Source organism: Oncorhynchus nerka, linkage group LG1 (assembly GCF_034236695.1).
Source record: "Oncorhynchus nerka isolate Pitt River linkage group LG1, Oner_Uvic_2.0, whole genome shotgun sequence".
In the NCBI taxonomy this organism is placed as follows: domain Eukaryota; kingdom Metazoa; phylum Chordata; class Actinopteri; order Salmoniformes; family Salmonidae; genus Oncorhynchus; species Oncorhynchus nerka.
Window position 1 is genome coordinate 56163434 of NC_088396.1, and position 15218 is coordinate 56178651.

Genomic DNA, 15218 nt, shown 5'->3' on the forward strand with positions numbered 1-15218 from the left:
GGTCAGTCATGATTAAAGATAGTCAGTCATGATTAAAGATAGTCAGTCAGGATTAAAGATAGTCAGGATTAAAGATAGTCAGTCAGGATTAAAGATAGTCAGGATTAAAGATAGTCAGTCAGGATTAAACATAGTCAGGATTAAAGATAGTCAGTCAGGATTAAAGATAGTCAGGATTAAAGATAGTCAGTCAGGATTAAAGATAGTCAGTCAGGATTAAAGATAGGTCAGTCAGGATTAAACATAGTCAGTCAGGATTAAACATAGTCAGTCAGGATTAAACATAGTCAGTCAGGATTAAACATAGTCAGGATTAAAGATAGTCAGTCAGGATTAAACATAGTCAGTCAGGATTAAACATAGTCAGGATTAAACAGTCAGTCAGGATTAAACATAGTCAGTCAGGATTAAAGATAGTCAGTCAGGATTAAAGATAGTCAGTCAGTCAGGATTAAAGATAGTCAGTCAGTCAGGATTAAAGATAGTCAGTCAGTCAGGATTAAAGATAGTCAGTCAGTCAGGATTAAAGATAGTCAGTCAGGATTAAAGATAGTCAGTCAGGGTTAAAGATAGTCAGGATTAAAGATAGGTCAGTCAGGATTAAACATAGTCAGTCAGGATTAAACATAGTCAGTCAGGATTAAACATAGTCAGTCAGGATTAAACATAGTCAGGATTAAAGATAGTCAGTCAGGATTAAACATAGTCAGGATTAAACAGTCAGTCAGGATTAAACATAGTCAGTCAGGATTAAAGATAGTCAGTCAGGATTAAAGATAGTCAGTCAGTCAGGATTAAAGATAGTCAGTCAGTCAGGATTAAAGATAGTCAGTCAGTCAGGATTAAAGATAGTCAGTCAGTCAGGATTAAAGATAGTCAGTCAGGATTAAAGATAGTCAGTCAGGGTTAAAGATAGTCAGGATTAAAGATAGTCAGTCAGGATTAAAGATAGTCAGTCAGGATTAAAGATAGTCAGTCAGGATTAAAGATAGTCAGTCAGGGTTAAAGATAGTCAGGGTTAAAGATAGTCAGTCAGGATTAAAGATAGTCAGTCAGGATTAAAGATAGTCAGTCAGGATTAAAGATAGTCAGGATTAAAGATAGTCAGGATAAAACCAAAAAAGGCTGTGATTCTTCAATCTTCTCAGGGTGGTTGCATTAAAGTTCCCTTTGTCATAAGGCAGCAGTACCTGAAATCTAGACCTCTCTTTTCACTGTATCTCTTAAACATTTAGTATACATTTTTCTAATTGTATTTCTCATGCCTTTGATTGTTATAATTGTTTCACAAATTCCCTTTGTGTACTTTGTATTGTTTTGTAACTTTTTGTGAAGCAGGGTTCCCTTGCAAAAGAGACGTCGGCCTCAATGGGACTAACCCTGTATAAATAATGGTAAAAAAAATAATCATGTCTTTAGCCAGGGGATAATCCATCTCTGGTTGTCTGGAGTCGGCGGAATGAAAAATGGGACCCTCCGTCGACCTCCATTGTAGAAGGCACCTCCTCTTCCCTATGTGGTCTTCTCCTGTTGGATCTGAAAACAGCAAGCCTGGACAAGGACATGTCGAGAAAATCAATCAAATCAATGGATCCCTCATAATAAATTCAGAAATAAATCAATAAATCCACTTTCCAAACTAGAAAAGGAATATGTTCTTGGAAGAAAAATAGTTTTTCTTGCTTCAGCTGCGGAAAAGTACTGAGTGTTACCTTGAGTGTGGTGAACATGAGTCCCAGCTCTCCGTGCTGCAGATAGGGGTCCATTAGATCTTCTATCAAACTCACCTCAGCAGCCAGGTTCCTCATCCTAAAACAGGGACAAAGCTATCTGCACATTGACTGGGACTGCAATGTAGGAAACTAGCTTTAAAATATAGAAATGTTGTCTCTGCAGCCTGTTGTCAGTAGGAGTAATGCCTCCTGTCTTCAGTAGTAATGCCTCCTGTCCTCAGTAGTAACAATAGTAATGTCTCCTGTCCTCAGTAGTAATGCCTGTCCTCAGTAGTAATGCCTCCTGTCCTCAGTAGTAATGCCTCCTGTCCTCAGTAGTAATGCCTCCTGTCCTCAGTAGTAACAGTAGTAATGTCTCCTGTCCTCAGTAGTAACAGTAGTAATGTATCCTGTCCTCAGTAGTAACAGTAGTAATGTTCTCCTGTCCTCAGTAGTAACGCCTCCTGTCCTCAGTAGTAACGCCTCCTGTCCTCAGTAGTAACGCCTCCTGTCCTCAGTAGTAACGCCTCCTGTCCTCAGTAGTAACGCCTCCTGTCCTCAGTAGTAACGCCTCCTGTCCTCAGTAGTAACGCCTCCTGTCCTCAGTAGTAACGCCTCCTGTCCTCAGTAGTAACGCCTCCTGTCCTCAGTAGTAACGCCTCCTGTCCTCAGTAGTAACGCCTCCTGTCCTCAGTAGTAACGCCTCCTGTCCTCAGTAGTAACGCCTCCTGCCCTCAGTAGTAATGCCTCCTGTCCCCAGTAGTAACAGTAGTAATGCCTCCTGTCCTCAGTAGTAACAGTAGTAATGCCTCCTGCCCTCAGTAGTAATGCCTCCTGTCCCCAGTAGTAACAGTAGTAATGCCTCCTGTCCTCAGTAGTAACAGTAGTAATGCCTCCTGTCCTCAGTAGTAATGCCTCCTGTCCTCAGTAGTAATGCCTCCTGTCCTCAGTAGTAACAGTAGTAATGCATCCTGTCCTCAGTAGTAACAGTAGTAATGCCTCCTGTCCTCAGTAGTAACAGTAGTAATGCCTCCTGTCCTCAGTAGTAATGCCTCCTGTCCTCAGTAGTAATGCCTCCTGTCCTCAGTAGTAATGCCTCCTGTCCTCAGTAGTAATGCCTCCTGTCCTCAGTAGTAATGTCTCCTGTCCTCAGTAGTAATGCCTCCCGTCCTCAGTAGTAATGCCTCCTGTCCTCAGTAGTAATGCCTCCTGTCCTCAGTAGTAATGCCTCCTGTACTCAGTAGTAATGCCTCCTGTACTCAGTAGTAATGCCTCCTGTCCTCAGTAGTAATGCCTCCTGTCCTCAGTAGTAATGCCTCCTGTCCTCAGTAGTAATGCCTCCTGTCCTCAGTAGTAATGCCTCCTGTCCTCAGTAGTAATGCCTCCTGTCCTCAGTAGTAATGCCTCCTGTCCTCAGTAGTAATGCCTCCTGTCCTCAGTAGTAATGCCTCCTGTCCTCAGTAGTAATGCCTCCTGTCCTCAGTAGTAACAGTAGTAATGCCTAGTAATGCCTCCTGTCCTCAGTAGTAATGCCTCCTGTCCTCAGTAGTAATGCCTCCTGTCCTCAGTAGTAATGCCTCCTGTCCTCAGTAGTAATGCTTCCTGTCCTCAGTAGTAATGCCTCCTGTCCTCAGTAGTAACAGTAGTAATGCCTCCTGTCCTCAGTAGTAATGCCTCCTGTCCTCAGTAGTAATGCCTCCTGTCCTCAGTAGTAATGCCTCCTGTCCTCAGTAGTAATGCCTCCTGTGTCCTCAGTAGTAATGCCTCCTGTCCTCAGTAGTAATGCCTCCTGTCCTCAGTAGTAACAGTAGTAATGCCTAGTAATGCCTCCTGTCCTCAGTAGTAATGCCTCCTGTCCTCAGTAGTAATGCCTCCTGTCCTCAGTAGTAATGCCTCCTGTCCTCAGTAGTAATGCCTCCTGTCCTCAGTAGTAACAGTAGTAATGCCTCCTGTCCTCAGTAGTAATGCCTCCTGTCCTCAGTAGTAATGCCTCCTGTCCTCAGTAGTAATGCCTCCTGTCCTCAGTAGTAATGCCTCCTGTCCTCAGTAGTAATGCCTCCTGTCCTCAGTAGTAATGCCTCCTGTCCTCAGTAGTAATGCCTCCTGTCCTCAGTAGTAATGCCTCCTGTCCTCAGTAGTAACAGTAGTAATGCCTAGTAATGCCTCCTGTCCTCAGTAGTAATGCCTCCTGTCCTCAGTAGTAATGCCTCCTGTCCTCAGTAGTAATGCCTCCTGTCCTCAGTAGTAATGCCTCCTGTCCTCAGTAGTAATGCCTCCTGTCCTCAGTAGTAATGCCCCCTGTCCTCAGTAGTAATGCCCCCTGTCCTCAGTAGTAATGCCCCCTGTCCTCAGTAGTAATGCCCCCTGTCCTCAGTAGTAATGCCCCCTGTCCTCAGTAGTAATGCCTCCTGTCCTCAGTAGTAATGCCTCCTGTCCTCAGTAGTAATGCCTCCTGTCCTCAGTAGTAATGCCTCCTGTCCTCAGTAGTAATGCCTCCTGTCCTCAGTAGTAATGCCTCCTGTCCTCAGTAGTAATGCCTCCTGTCCTCAGTAGTAACAGTAGTAATGCCTAGTAATGCCTCCTGTCCTCAGTAGTAATGCCTCCTGTCCTCAGTAGTAATGCCTCCTGTCCTCAGTAGTAATGCCTCCTGTCCTCAGTAGTAATGCCTCCTGTCCTCAGTAGTAACAGTAGTAATGCCTCCTGTCCTCAGTAGTAATGCCTCCTGTCCTCAGTAGTAATGCCTCCTGTCCTCAGTAGTAATGCCTCCTGTCCTCAGTAGTAATGCCTCCTGTCCTCAGTAGTAATGCCTCCTGTCCTCAGTAGTAATGCCTCCTGTCCTCAGTAGTAATGCCTCCTGTCCTCAGTAGTAACAGTAGTAATGCCTAGTAATGCCTCCTGTCCTCAGTAGTAATGCCTCCTGTCCTCAGTAGTAATGCCTCCTGTCCTCAGTAGTAATGCCTCCTGTCCTCAGTAGTAATGCCTCCTGTCCTCAGTAGTAATGCCTCCTGTCCTCAGTAGTAATGCCCCTGTCCTCAGTAGTAATGCCCCCTGTCCTCAGTAGTAATGCCCCCTGTCCTCAGTAGTAATGCCCCCTGTCCTCAGTAGTAATGCCCCCTGTCCTCAGTAGTAATGCCTCCTGTCCTCAGTAGTAATGCCTCCTGTCCTCAGTAGTAATGCCTCCTGTCCTCAGTAGTAATGCCTCCTGTCCTCAATAGTAATGCTTCCTGCCCTCAGTAGTAATGCCTCCTGTCCTCAGTAGTAACAATAGTAATGCCTCTTGTCCTCAGTAGTAATGTCTCCTGTCCTCAGTAGTAATGCCTCCTGTCCTCAGTAGTAATGTCTCCTGTCCTCAGTAGTAACAGTAGTAATGCCTCCTGTCCTCAGTAGTACTGCCTCCTGCCCTCAGTAGTAATGCCTCCTGCCCTCAGTAGTAATGCCTCCTGCCCTCAGTAGTAATGCCTCCTGTCCTCAGTAGTAATGCCTCCTGTCCTCAGTAGTAATGCCTCCTGTCCTCAGTAGTAATGCCTCCTGTCCTCAGTAGTAATGCCTCCTGTCCTCAGTAGTAATGCCTCCTGTCCTCAGTAGTAACAGTAGTAATGCCTAGTAATGCCTCCTGTCCTCAGTAGTAATGCCTCCTGTCCTCAGTAGTAATGCCTCCTGTCCTCAGTAGTAATGCCTCCTGTCCTCAGTAGTAATGCCTCCTGTCCTCAGTAGTAATGCCTCCTGTCCTCAGTAGTACTGCCTCCTGTCCTCAGTAGTAACAGTAGTAATGTCTCCTGTCCTCAGTAGTAATGCCTCCTGTCCTCAATAGTAATGCCTCCTGTCCTCAATAGTAATGCCTCCTTACCGTGCTCTCAGCACCACGTAGAGAAACAGAGGTAAGAGGTCATCCATGGACAACAGGAAGTTCCCCTCTAGCAGAGCTTGTACTTCCTGGTTCAGCTCCTCAAAGGTACGCTGGATCACCTGCAGTTTGTCTGACGGGGTGAAGGTGGTGCTGCGAGAGGTAAACAAACAAACAAACAAAGTTTTATTGTCACGTGCACCGAATACAACAGGTGTAGTAGACCTCACAGTGAAATGCTTACTTACAGGCTCTAACCAATGGTGCCAAAAAAAAAGTTGAGTGTGTTTGTGTGTGTGTCTGGGTAAGTAAAGAAATAAAGACTTTTGAAAATAGGAGTAGCGAGGCGATATACAGTAGAGGGGCTATATACAGTAGAGAGGCTATATACAGTAGAGAAGCTATATACAGTAGAGGGGCTATATACAGTAGAGGGGCTATATACAGTAGAGAGGCTATATACAGACACCGGTTAGTCAGGCTTATTGAGGTAGTATGTACATGTAGATATGGTTAAAGTGACTATGCATATATGATGAACGGAGAGTAGCAGTAGCATAAAAGAGGGGTTGGAGGGGGGAATGCAGATAGCCCGGTTAGCCATCTTGGTCGGGCCAATGAAAGAGAGAAAAGACTTATACATGATACAAGACTATATCTGCCTCCCAAATGGGCCCCGGATCAAAAGCAGTCACCTATAAAGGGAATGAGGGTCCATTTGGGAGGTTGCCTGAGGGACAAGACACTGTAATATATACACGACACTGGAGCATCCCTTACCTGATCTGTTGTAAAGTCTTCACTGCAGAAGCAAAGCAAGCATTTTTGGTGCTGGGAAGGACCTAATCGCAGAAATATATCAGAGGTTTGAGTAACAGATATTTATCAAGTGGACGACATTGATGGAAAAGGGTATAGGACAGGAAATATCAAGAGGGGGAAAAGTCTCTGGGGGAAAATAGAGTACTATAACATCCCCTGTAGTAATACCGTAACAAGGTTTGTTTGATATTAATCTCGGGAGAGCCAAGCTACCTCGGGAGAGCCAAGCTACCTCGGGGGATCCAAGCTACCTCGGGGGATCCAAGCTACCTCGGGAGAGCCAAGCTACCTCGGGAGAGCCAAGCTACCTCGGGAGAGCCAAGCTACCTCGGGAGAGCCAAGCTACCTCGGGAGAGCCAAGCTACCTCGGGAGATCCAAGCTACCTCGGGAGATCAAAGATCACAGATTTCCTAGAAGAGCTAAAGAGGATCAACTGCATGAGGACAAAGGCTACATAGTACAGAAAGAGTTACATCTGTGGGTAAAAGCAAGATGGATTCTAAGAGATGGTTCAAAAGACTGGAGAGAAGCAGGAAAGACCTGTCACATAAGAAGAAGAGAGTAGAGATCTGGAACCCACCTGCTGCTTCTCTCCCAACACGGAGACGGAGACCGGCCAGAACTTCCTGAGAGGTAATCACAGAGGGTCGACATTAATAATCGCAGAGGGTTCAGATAATCACAGAGGGTCGACATTAATAAACACAGAGGGTCGACATTAATAATCACAGAGGGTCGACATTAATAAACACAGAGGGTCGACATTAATAATCACAGAGGGTCGACATTAATAATCACAGAGGGTCGACATTAATAATCACAGAGGGTTCAGATAATCACAGAGGGTCGACATTCATAATCACAGAGGGTCGACATAATCACAGAGGGTCGACATTCATAATCACAGAGGGTCGACATAATCACAGAGGGTCGACATAATCACAGAGGGTCGACATGAATAATCCCAGAGGGTCGACGTTAATAATCACAGAGGGTCGACATTAATAATCACAGAGGGTTCAGATAATCACAGAGGGTCGACATTAATAATCACAGAGGGTAGACATTAATAATCACAGAGGGTCGACATTAATAATCACAGAGGGTCGACATTAATAAACACAGAGGGGCGACATTAATAATCACAGAGGGTTCAGATAATCACAGAGGGTCGACATTAATAATCACAGAGGGTCGACATTAATAATCACAGAGGGTCGACATTAATAATCACAGAGGGTTCAGATAATCACAGAGGGTCGACATTAATAATCACAGAGGGTTCAGATAATCACAGAGGGTCGACATGAATAATCCCAGAGGGTCGACGTTAATAATCACAGAGGGTCGACATTAATAATCACAGAGGGTCGACATTAATAATCACAGAGGGTCGACATTAATAATCACAGAGGGTCGACATTAATAAACACAGAGGGTCGACATTAATAAACACAGAGGGTTCAGATAATCACAGAGGGTCGACATTAATAATCACAGAGGGTAGACATTAATAAACACAGAGGGTCGACATTAATAAACACAGAGGGGCGACATTAATAATCACAGAGGGTCGACATTAATAAACACAGAGGGTTCAGATAATCACAGAGGGTCGACATTAATAATCACAGAGGGTCGACATTAATAATCACAGAGGGTCGACAATAATAATCACAGAGGGTTCAGATAATCACAGAGGGTCGACATTAATAAACACAGAGGGTCGACATTAATAATCACAGAGGGTCGACATTAATAATCACAGAGGGTCGACATAATCACAGAGGGTCGACATTAATAATCACAGAGGGTCGACATGAATAATCACAGAGGGTCGACATGAATAATCCCAGAGGGTCGACATGAATAATCCCAGAGGGTCGACATGAATAATCCCAGAGGGTCGACATGAATAATCCCAGAAAGTAGTTTTTACCATAAAGAGGCACAGAAGATCAGATACTGCACTGATCAGTGTACAGAGAAGAATTCCGCTGTAGTTAACGAGACACTGTGTTGGTTAAATATCCGTCTGCTGCTGAGTAGATACAGCTGTAAGACGGTGTGTGAGTGTGTATGTGAGCGTGCCTGTGCGCTTGTGTACGTGTGTTGGGGTTGGGCAAAATGTTCTAAACCGCGCACGTGTGCGGGCGTGCAGTAGCTCCGAGACTGCCGTTGCCGAGCACAGAAGAAACATCAGCCCATAGAGCATGAGGTTGAATTTCACTCAACTTCCTAGAGTTTTCCCTGTTAGTTAACACTGTCAACGTTTCCCTGTTAGTTAACACTGTCAACGTTTCCCTGTTAGTTAACACTGTCAACGTTTCCCTGTTAGTTAACACTGTCAACGTTTCCCTGTTAGTTAACACTGTCAACGTTTCCCTGTTAAGTTAACACTGTCAACGTTTCCCTGTTAGTTAACACTGTCAACGTTTCCCTGTTAGTTAACACTGTCAACGTTTCCCTGTTAGTTAACACTGTCAACGTTTCCCTTTACTGTGGGAAATGTGATGCAATGTTATCCACTTTCAATGCAACATACCGAAACAAAACAAACTATGCAAAAGATTTTGTTGTTGGCAGAACGCATCGGAGTAGGATTCTATTGTGCACTACTCAGCCCGTACTCCACACAGACGGTGCGGCATAACCAATCAGAGCTGCAGTAGGCCTATATGCAAATAGACGATTGCCATATATGGATCTGTGCCATTTATTTTTGAACTGGACTGTGTTTACAGCATGAGTGGTCGTGAGTAGAAGAGCTTGTGTTTTGAGATCAAAGCGAGTGCTGCCTGTAGCCAAGCGTGAACATTTATTCATATCCTTTACTAGTTATTGAGTTATTATCCCAGTAATAGATTATTTGTAGTCAACAATGGGGGAGTGATTGCTCCCTACAAGAGCACAAAATGTGTACATTTCTAGACATCTTTGGAAAGTGAGTCAGGCAAAGAGCTTTTTTTTTTGTCTTAAAGTGGCAGTGTTGTATTTTGAGACAGGCTTGAATAAACTCAGTAGCCAATAGGCAGGGGGGAGCATAATTAGTCTGATTCTCTGTAATAATGGTATGGGAATAATAATACATTTTATTTTGTAAAGTGGTTTCTTGCATAAAACAACACAACAACATTTTCAGTGGATAAACAGGTTAATGTCAAGCCCTGCATGTTTGTTTCTCATGGGAATGTAGACCTACATTGAAAACATTGAACACCACCGATTGGCTGCTACTGTAGGCTGAATGATAGAACAGTGGTGATGTCGTCACTATTATTCTACAATGTAGAAAATAGTAAAAATAAAGAAAGAAAACCCTTGTATGAGTAGATGTTCTAAACCTTTTGACCGGTAGAATACGCCATGTGTCTGACCCGTTGAATTACGACTCCACTTTGTACTGACGTTTTGATTTCCTTACGGAGGGAAGAACTACACTGATGTTTAGCCTGTCTGATTTCTTTACGGAGGGAAGAACTACACTGATGTTTAGCCTGTCTGATTGCCTTACGGAGGGAAGAACTACACTGATGTTTAGCCTGTCTGATTGCAGTACGGAGGGAAGAACTACACTGATGTTTAGCCTGTCTGATTGCCTTACGGAGGGAAGAACTACACTGATGTTTAGCCTGTCTGATTGCCTTACGGAGGGAAGAACTACACGGTTTGTATTTAACCATATTCCCAGTCACCTTGGTTAAATGCGGTGGTTCACAGTTTCAGTATTGTGCGAATGCTGCCGTGGTTTGGGTAGGTTTTAATAGTTACAGTGGGAACAACATCCACTATGCACTTCCTGATGAACTCAGTCACCGTATCAGTGTATACATCAATGTTATGTTATTCTCAGAGGCAACCCGGAACATATCCCAGTCCGCGTGATGAAAACAATCTTGAAGCATGGATTCTGATTGGTCAGATCAGCGTTGAACAGTCTTTACAACAGGTACTTCCTCTTTGAGTTTCTGCCTATGGGAAAGGAGGAGCAAGACAGAGGCATGATCTGATTTGCCGAAGGGAAGGCGGGGGAGGGCCTTGTAACAATGGTTTTCCTCAGATTTAATTTATCACAGTCCCATACTACAAATAAATGCCTCAGGATATTTGGTTTCCAGTTTGCACAAAGTCCAGTGTGGTTCCTTGAGAGCCGTCGTGGTATCGGCTTGAGGGGGAATACACACGGCTGTGACGATAACTGAAGATAATTATCTCCGGAGGTAAAGCGGACGGCACTCAATTTGTTTTTCTACTAGCACTGACTTTGTTGATAACTTTTGTGATGTATTGATAATACAATTGTGATGTATTGTTGTCTCACCTAGCTATCTGTAGATAAACACACTAATTGTAAGTCGCTCTGGATAAGAGTTTCTGCTAAATTACTAAAATGTCGGAAAGAATTCAGACAATGAGACTCTAAATTGAGCTCAGGTGCATCAGGTGCATCATGTTTCCATTGATCATCCTTGAGATGTTTCTACAACTTGATTGGAGTCCACCCGTGGTAAATTAAATTGATTGGACATGATTTAGAAAAGCACACACCTGTCTATATTAGGTCCCACAGTTGACAGTGCATGTCAGAGCAAAAACCAGACCATGAGTTCAAAGGAATTGTCCGTAGAGCTCCGAGACAGGATTGTGTCGATGCACAGATCTGAGGAAGGGTACCATAACATTTCTGCAGCATTGAAGGTCCCCAAGAACACAGTGGCCTCCATCATTCTTAACCTGTTGAGTAGGGGGCAGTATTTTAATGTTTGGATGAAAAATGTACCCAAATTAAACTGCCTATTTCTCAGGCCCAGAATCTAGAATATGCATACAATTGTCAGCTTAGGATAGAAAACACTCTAAAGTTTCCAAAACTGTCAAAATATTGTCTGTGAGTATAACAGAACTGATAGTGCAGGGGAAAACCTGAGGAAAATCCAACCCGGAAGTGCTGTTTTTCCTGAAAGCTCTCTGTTCCATTGCCTGCCTTCGCTCCATTTAAAGGGATATCAACCAGATTCATTTTCCTATGGCTTCCCCATGGTGTGAATAGTCTTTAGACATAGTTTCAGGCTTTTATTTTGAAAAATGAGCGAGAAAGATCACATTGCGTAAGTGGATGGCTGGGTGCCAGCAGCATTTTGGAGCAGACATTTTTTCTCTCTCCTATTGAAGCCCGGTTGATAGATGATTGATTATAAAAAAGGTTTGACATGTTTCTACGAACTACGAGCATTTTCCATGTGCAACAGCTTGGAGCAGACATTTTTTCTCTCTCCTATTGAAGCAGCTACAGTCCCGGTTGATAGATTATATGTTGTAAAAACAACCTGATGATTGATTATAAAAAAGGTTTGACATGTTTCTACGAACTTTACGGATACTATTTGGAATTTTCGTCTGCGATGTCGTGACCGCTCGAGCCTGTGGATTTTCTGAACGCGCCAACCAAATGGAGATATTTTGGATATGAAAATAATCTTTATGGAACAAAAGGAACATTTATTGTGTAACTGGGGAGTCTCGTGAGTGCAAACATCCGAAGATCAAAGGTAAGCAATTTAATAATGTAACGAGGATACTTCCGGGTTGGAGCGAGCAGTCGCATCCGCACTTCGGTCTGCAATTCGGTCTGCAGGTAGTATAACTTTTCATTACATTTCATTATAGTACAACGGTTTGATTTGTCTAATCTTAGCAATTTCTTCTTAGCTAGCTACATAGCCATCTTTGTATCAAAGATAATTGCGTAATTATCGTATTTCGTCGTCCTAACGCAGTCTACACTGCTATCTGCCCAGCAGCTAGCCAGCTAGCTAACGCCCACCGTCTACATAGCTAGCTACATAGCCGTCTCTGTATCAAAGATAATTGTGTAGTCTAGAGCGATTTTCTAGGTTACCTAGCCAGCTATTGTCGTTCTTTTAACGCAACGTAACGTAATCAACACTGCTAGCTAGCCAGCTAGCCCCTGAATCAACAACGCAGCCACTGCCAGCTAGCCTACAAAGTCAACAACGCAGCCACTGCCAGCTAGCCTACTTCAGCAGTACTGTATCATTTTTAATCATTTTAGTCAATAAGAATAGCAGCACTGTAGAAACTATTACCCTCAACTGAACGACTTGATTAGTGTAGTGTTAGCTAGCTACATAGTTGTCTTTGCTGTCTTCGTATCCAAGATAATTGTGTAGTTTAGAGTGTGTAGTTTTAGAGTGATTATCTTAATTTACCGAGGTTAGCTAGCCAGCTATTTGTCGTCCTTAACGTAGGAGACACTGCTAGCTAGCCAACAGCTAGCCAACGTCTACCGAATTGAACTCAACAACCCGGTCGCATTCCGCCTCGCTCCAACTTCCGGGTTGGAGCGAGCGGTCGCATCTGCACTCGGTCCGCAGGTAGTATTACATTTCATTACATTTCATTATAGTACAACGGTTTGATTTGTCTAATCTTAGCAATTTTTCTTAGCTAGCTACATAGCCGTCTTTGTATCATAGATAATTGCGTAATTATCGTATTTCGTCGTCCTAACGCAGTCTACACCGCCCTGCAGCTAGCTAGCTAACGTCTACCGTTAGCTAGTCCACCGTCTACCGATTAGCAGCACAACTTACACTCAACTGAACGACTTGATTAGTGTAGTGTTAGCTAGCTACATAGTTGTCTTTGCTGTCTTCGTATCCAAGATAATTGTGTAGTTTAGAGTGTGTAGTTTTAGAGTGATTATCTTAATTTACCGAGGTTAGCTAGCCAGCTATTTGTCGTCCTTAACGTAACAGAACTTCCGCACTCAACAATCCGGTCGCATTTCGCTTCGCTCCACAGGTAGTATCACATTTTTCATTTCATTACAGTACAACGGCTTGATTTGTTTGATCGTAGCTAGCTACATAGCTAGCTACATAGCCGTCTTTGTATCAAAGATAATTGTGTAGTCTTGAGCGATTTCCTAGGTTAGCTAGCCAGCTATTGTCGTTCTTTTAACGCAACGTAACGTAAATCAACACTGCTAGCTAGCCAGCTAGCCCCGAATAGCAGCACAGTAGCACAGTAGAAACCATTACACTCAACGGAACGACTTGATTAGTGTAGTGTCAACAACGCAGACACTGCCAGCTAGCCTACATAGTCAACAACGCAGCCTCTGCCAGCTAGCCTACTTCAGCAGTACTGTATCATTTTAATCATTTTAGTCAATAAGATTCTTGCTACGTAAGCTTAACTTTCTGAACACTCGAGACGTGTAGTCCACTTGTCATTCAATCTCCTTTGCATTAGCGTAGCCTCTTGTGTAGCCTGTCAACTATGTGTCTGTCTATCCCTGTTCTCTCCTCTCTGCACAGACCATACAAACGCTCCACACCGCGTGGCCGCGGCCACCTAATCTGGTGGTCCCAGCGCGCACGACCCACGTGGAGTTCCAGGTCTCCGGTAGCCTCTGGAACTGCCGATCTGCGGCCAACAAGGCAGAGTTCATCTCAGCCTATGCCTCCCTCCAGTCCCTCGACTTCTTGGCACTGACGGAAACATGGATCACCACAGACAACACTGCTACTCCTACTGCTCTCTCTTCGTCTGCCCACGTGTTCTCGCACACCCCGAGAGCTTCTGGTCAGCGGGGTGGTGGCACCGGGATCCTCATCTCTCCCAAGTGGTCATTCTCTCTTTCTCCCCTTACCCATCTGTCTATCGCCTCCTTTGAATTCCATGCTGTCACAGTTACCAGCCCTTTCAAGCTTAACATCCTTATCATTTATCGCCCTCCAGGTTCCCTCGGAGAGTTCATCAATGAGCTTGATGCCTTGATAAGCTCCTTTCCTGAGGACGGCTCACCTCTCACAGTTCTGGGCGACTTTAACCTCCCCACGCCTACCTTTGACTCATTCCTCTCTGCCTCCTTCTTTCCACTCCTCTCCTCTTTTGACCTCACCCTCTCACCTTCCCCCCCTACTCACAAGGCAGGAAATACGCTCGACCTCATCTTTACTAGATGCTGTTCTTCCACTAACCTCATTGCAACTCCCCTCCAAGTCTCCGACCACTACCTTGTATCCTTCTCCCTCTCGCTCTCATCCAACACTTCCCACACTGCCCCTACTCGGATGGTATCGCGCCGTCCCAACCTTCGCTCTCTCTCCCCCGCTACTCTCTCCTCTTCCATCCTATCATCTCTTCCCTCTGCTCAAACCTTCTCCAACCTATCTCCTGATTCTGCCTCCTCTCCTCCCTTTCTGCATCCTTTGACTCTCTATGTCCCCTATCCTCCAGGCCGGCTCGGTCTTCCCCTCCCGCTCCGTGGCTCAACGACTCATTGCGAGCTCACAGAACAGGGCTCCGGGCAGCCGAGCGGAAATGGAGGAAAACTCGCCTCCCTGCGGACCTGACATCCTTTCACTCCCTCCTCTCTACATTTTCCTCTTCTCTCTCTGCTGCTAAAGCCACTTTCTACCACTCTAAATTCCAAGCATCTGCCTCTAACCCTAGGAAGCTCTTTGCAACCTTCTCCTCCCTCCTGAATCCTCCTCCCCCTCCCCCCTCCTCCCTCTCGGCAGATGACTTCGTCAACCATTTTGAAAAGAAGGTCGACGACATCCGATCCTCGTTTGCTAAGTCAAACGACACCGCTGGTTCTGCTCACACTGCCCTACCCTGTGCTCTGACCTCTTTCTCCCCCTCTCTCCAGATGAAATCTCGCGTCTTGTGACGGCCGGCCGCCCAACAACCTGCCCGCTTGACCCTATCCCCTCCTCTCTTCTCAGACCATTTCCGGAGACCTTCTCCCTTACCTCACCTCGCTCATCAACTCATCCCTGACCGCTGGCTATGTCCCTTCCGTCTT

At 44.8% G+C, this 15218-nt stretch overlaps 1 protein-coding gene across 1 annotated transcript in view; it reads right to left on the bottom strand.

Annotated features, from left to right (window-relative positions):
- Positions 1–352: 352 nt before the first annotated feature.
- Positions 353–15218, bottom strand: part of als2a (alsin Rho guanine nucleotide exchange factor ALS2 a) — a 152316-nt gene continuing 137450 nt past the window's right edge. Inside the window, 5 exon segments of the mRNA XM_065019687.1 lie at positions 353–1551; positions 1713–1809; positions 5560–5709; positions 6337–6398; positions 6960–7005. Of these exon segments, the coding sequence (XP_064875759.1) occupies positions 1513–1551; positions 1713–1809; positions 5560–5709; positions 6337–6398; positions 6960–7005 (394 nt within the window). The 3' untranslated portion in view covers positions 353–1512.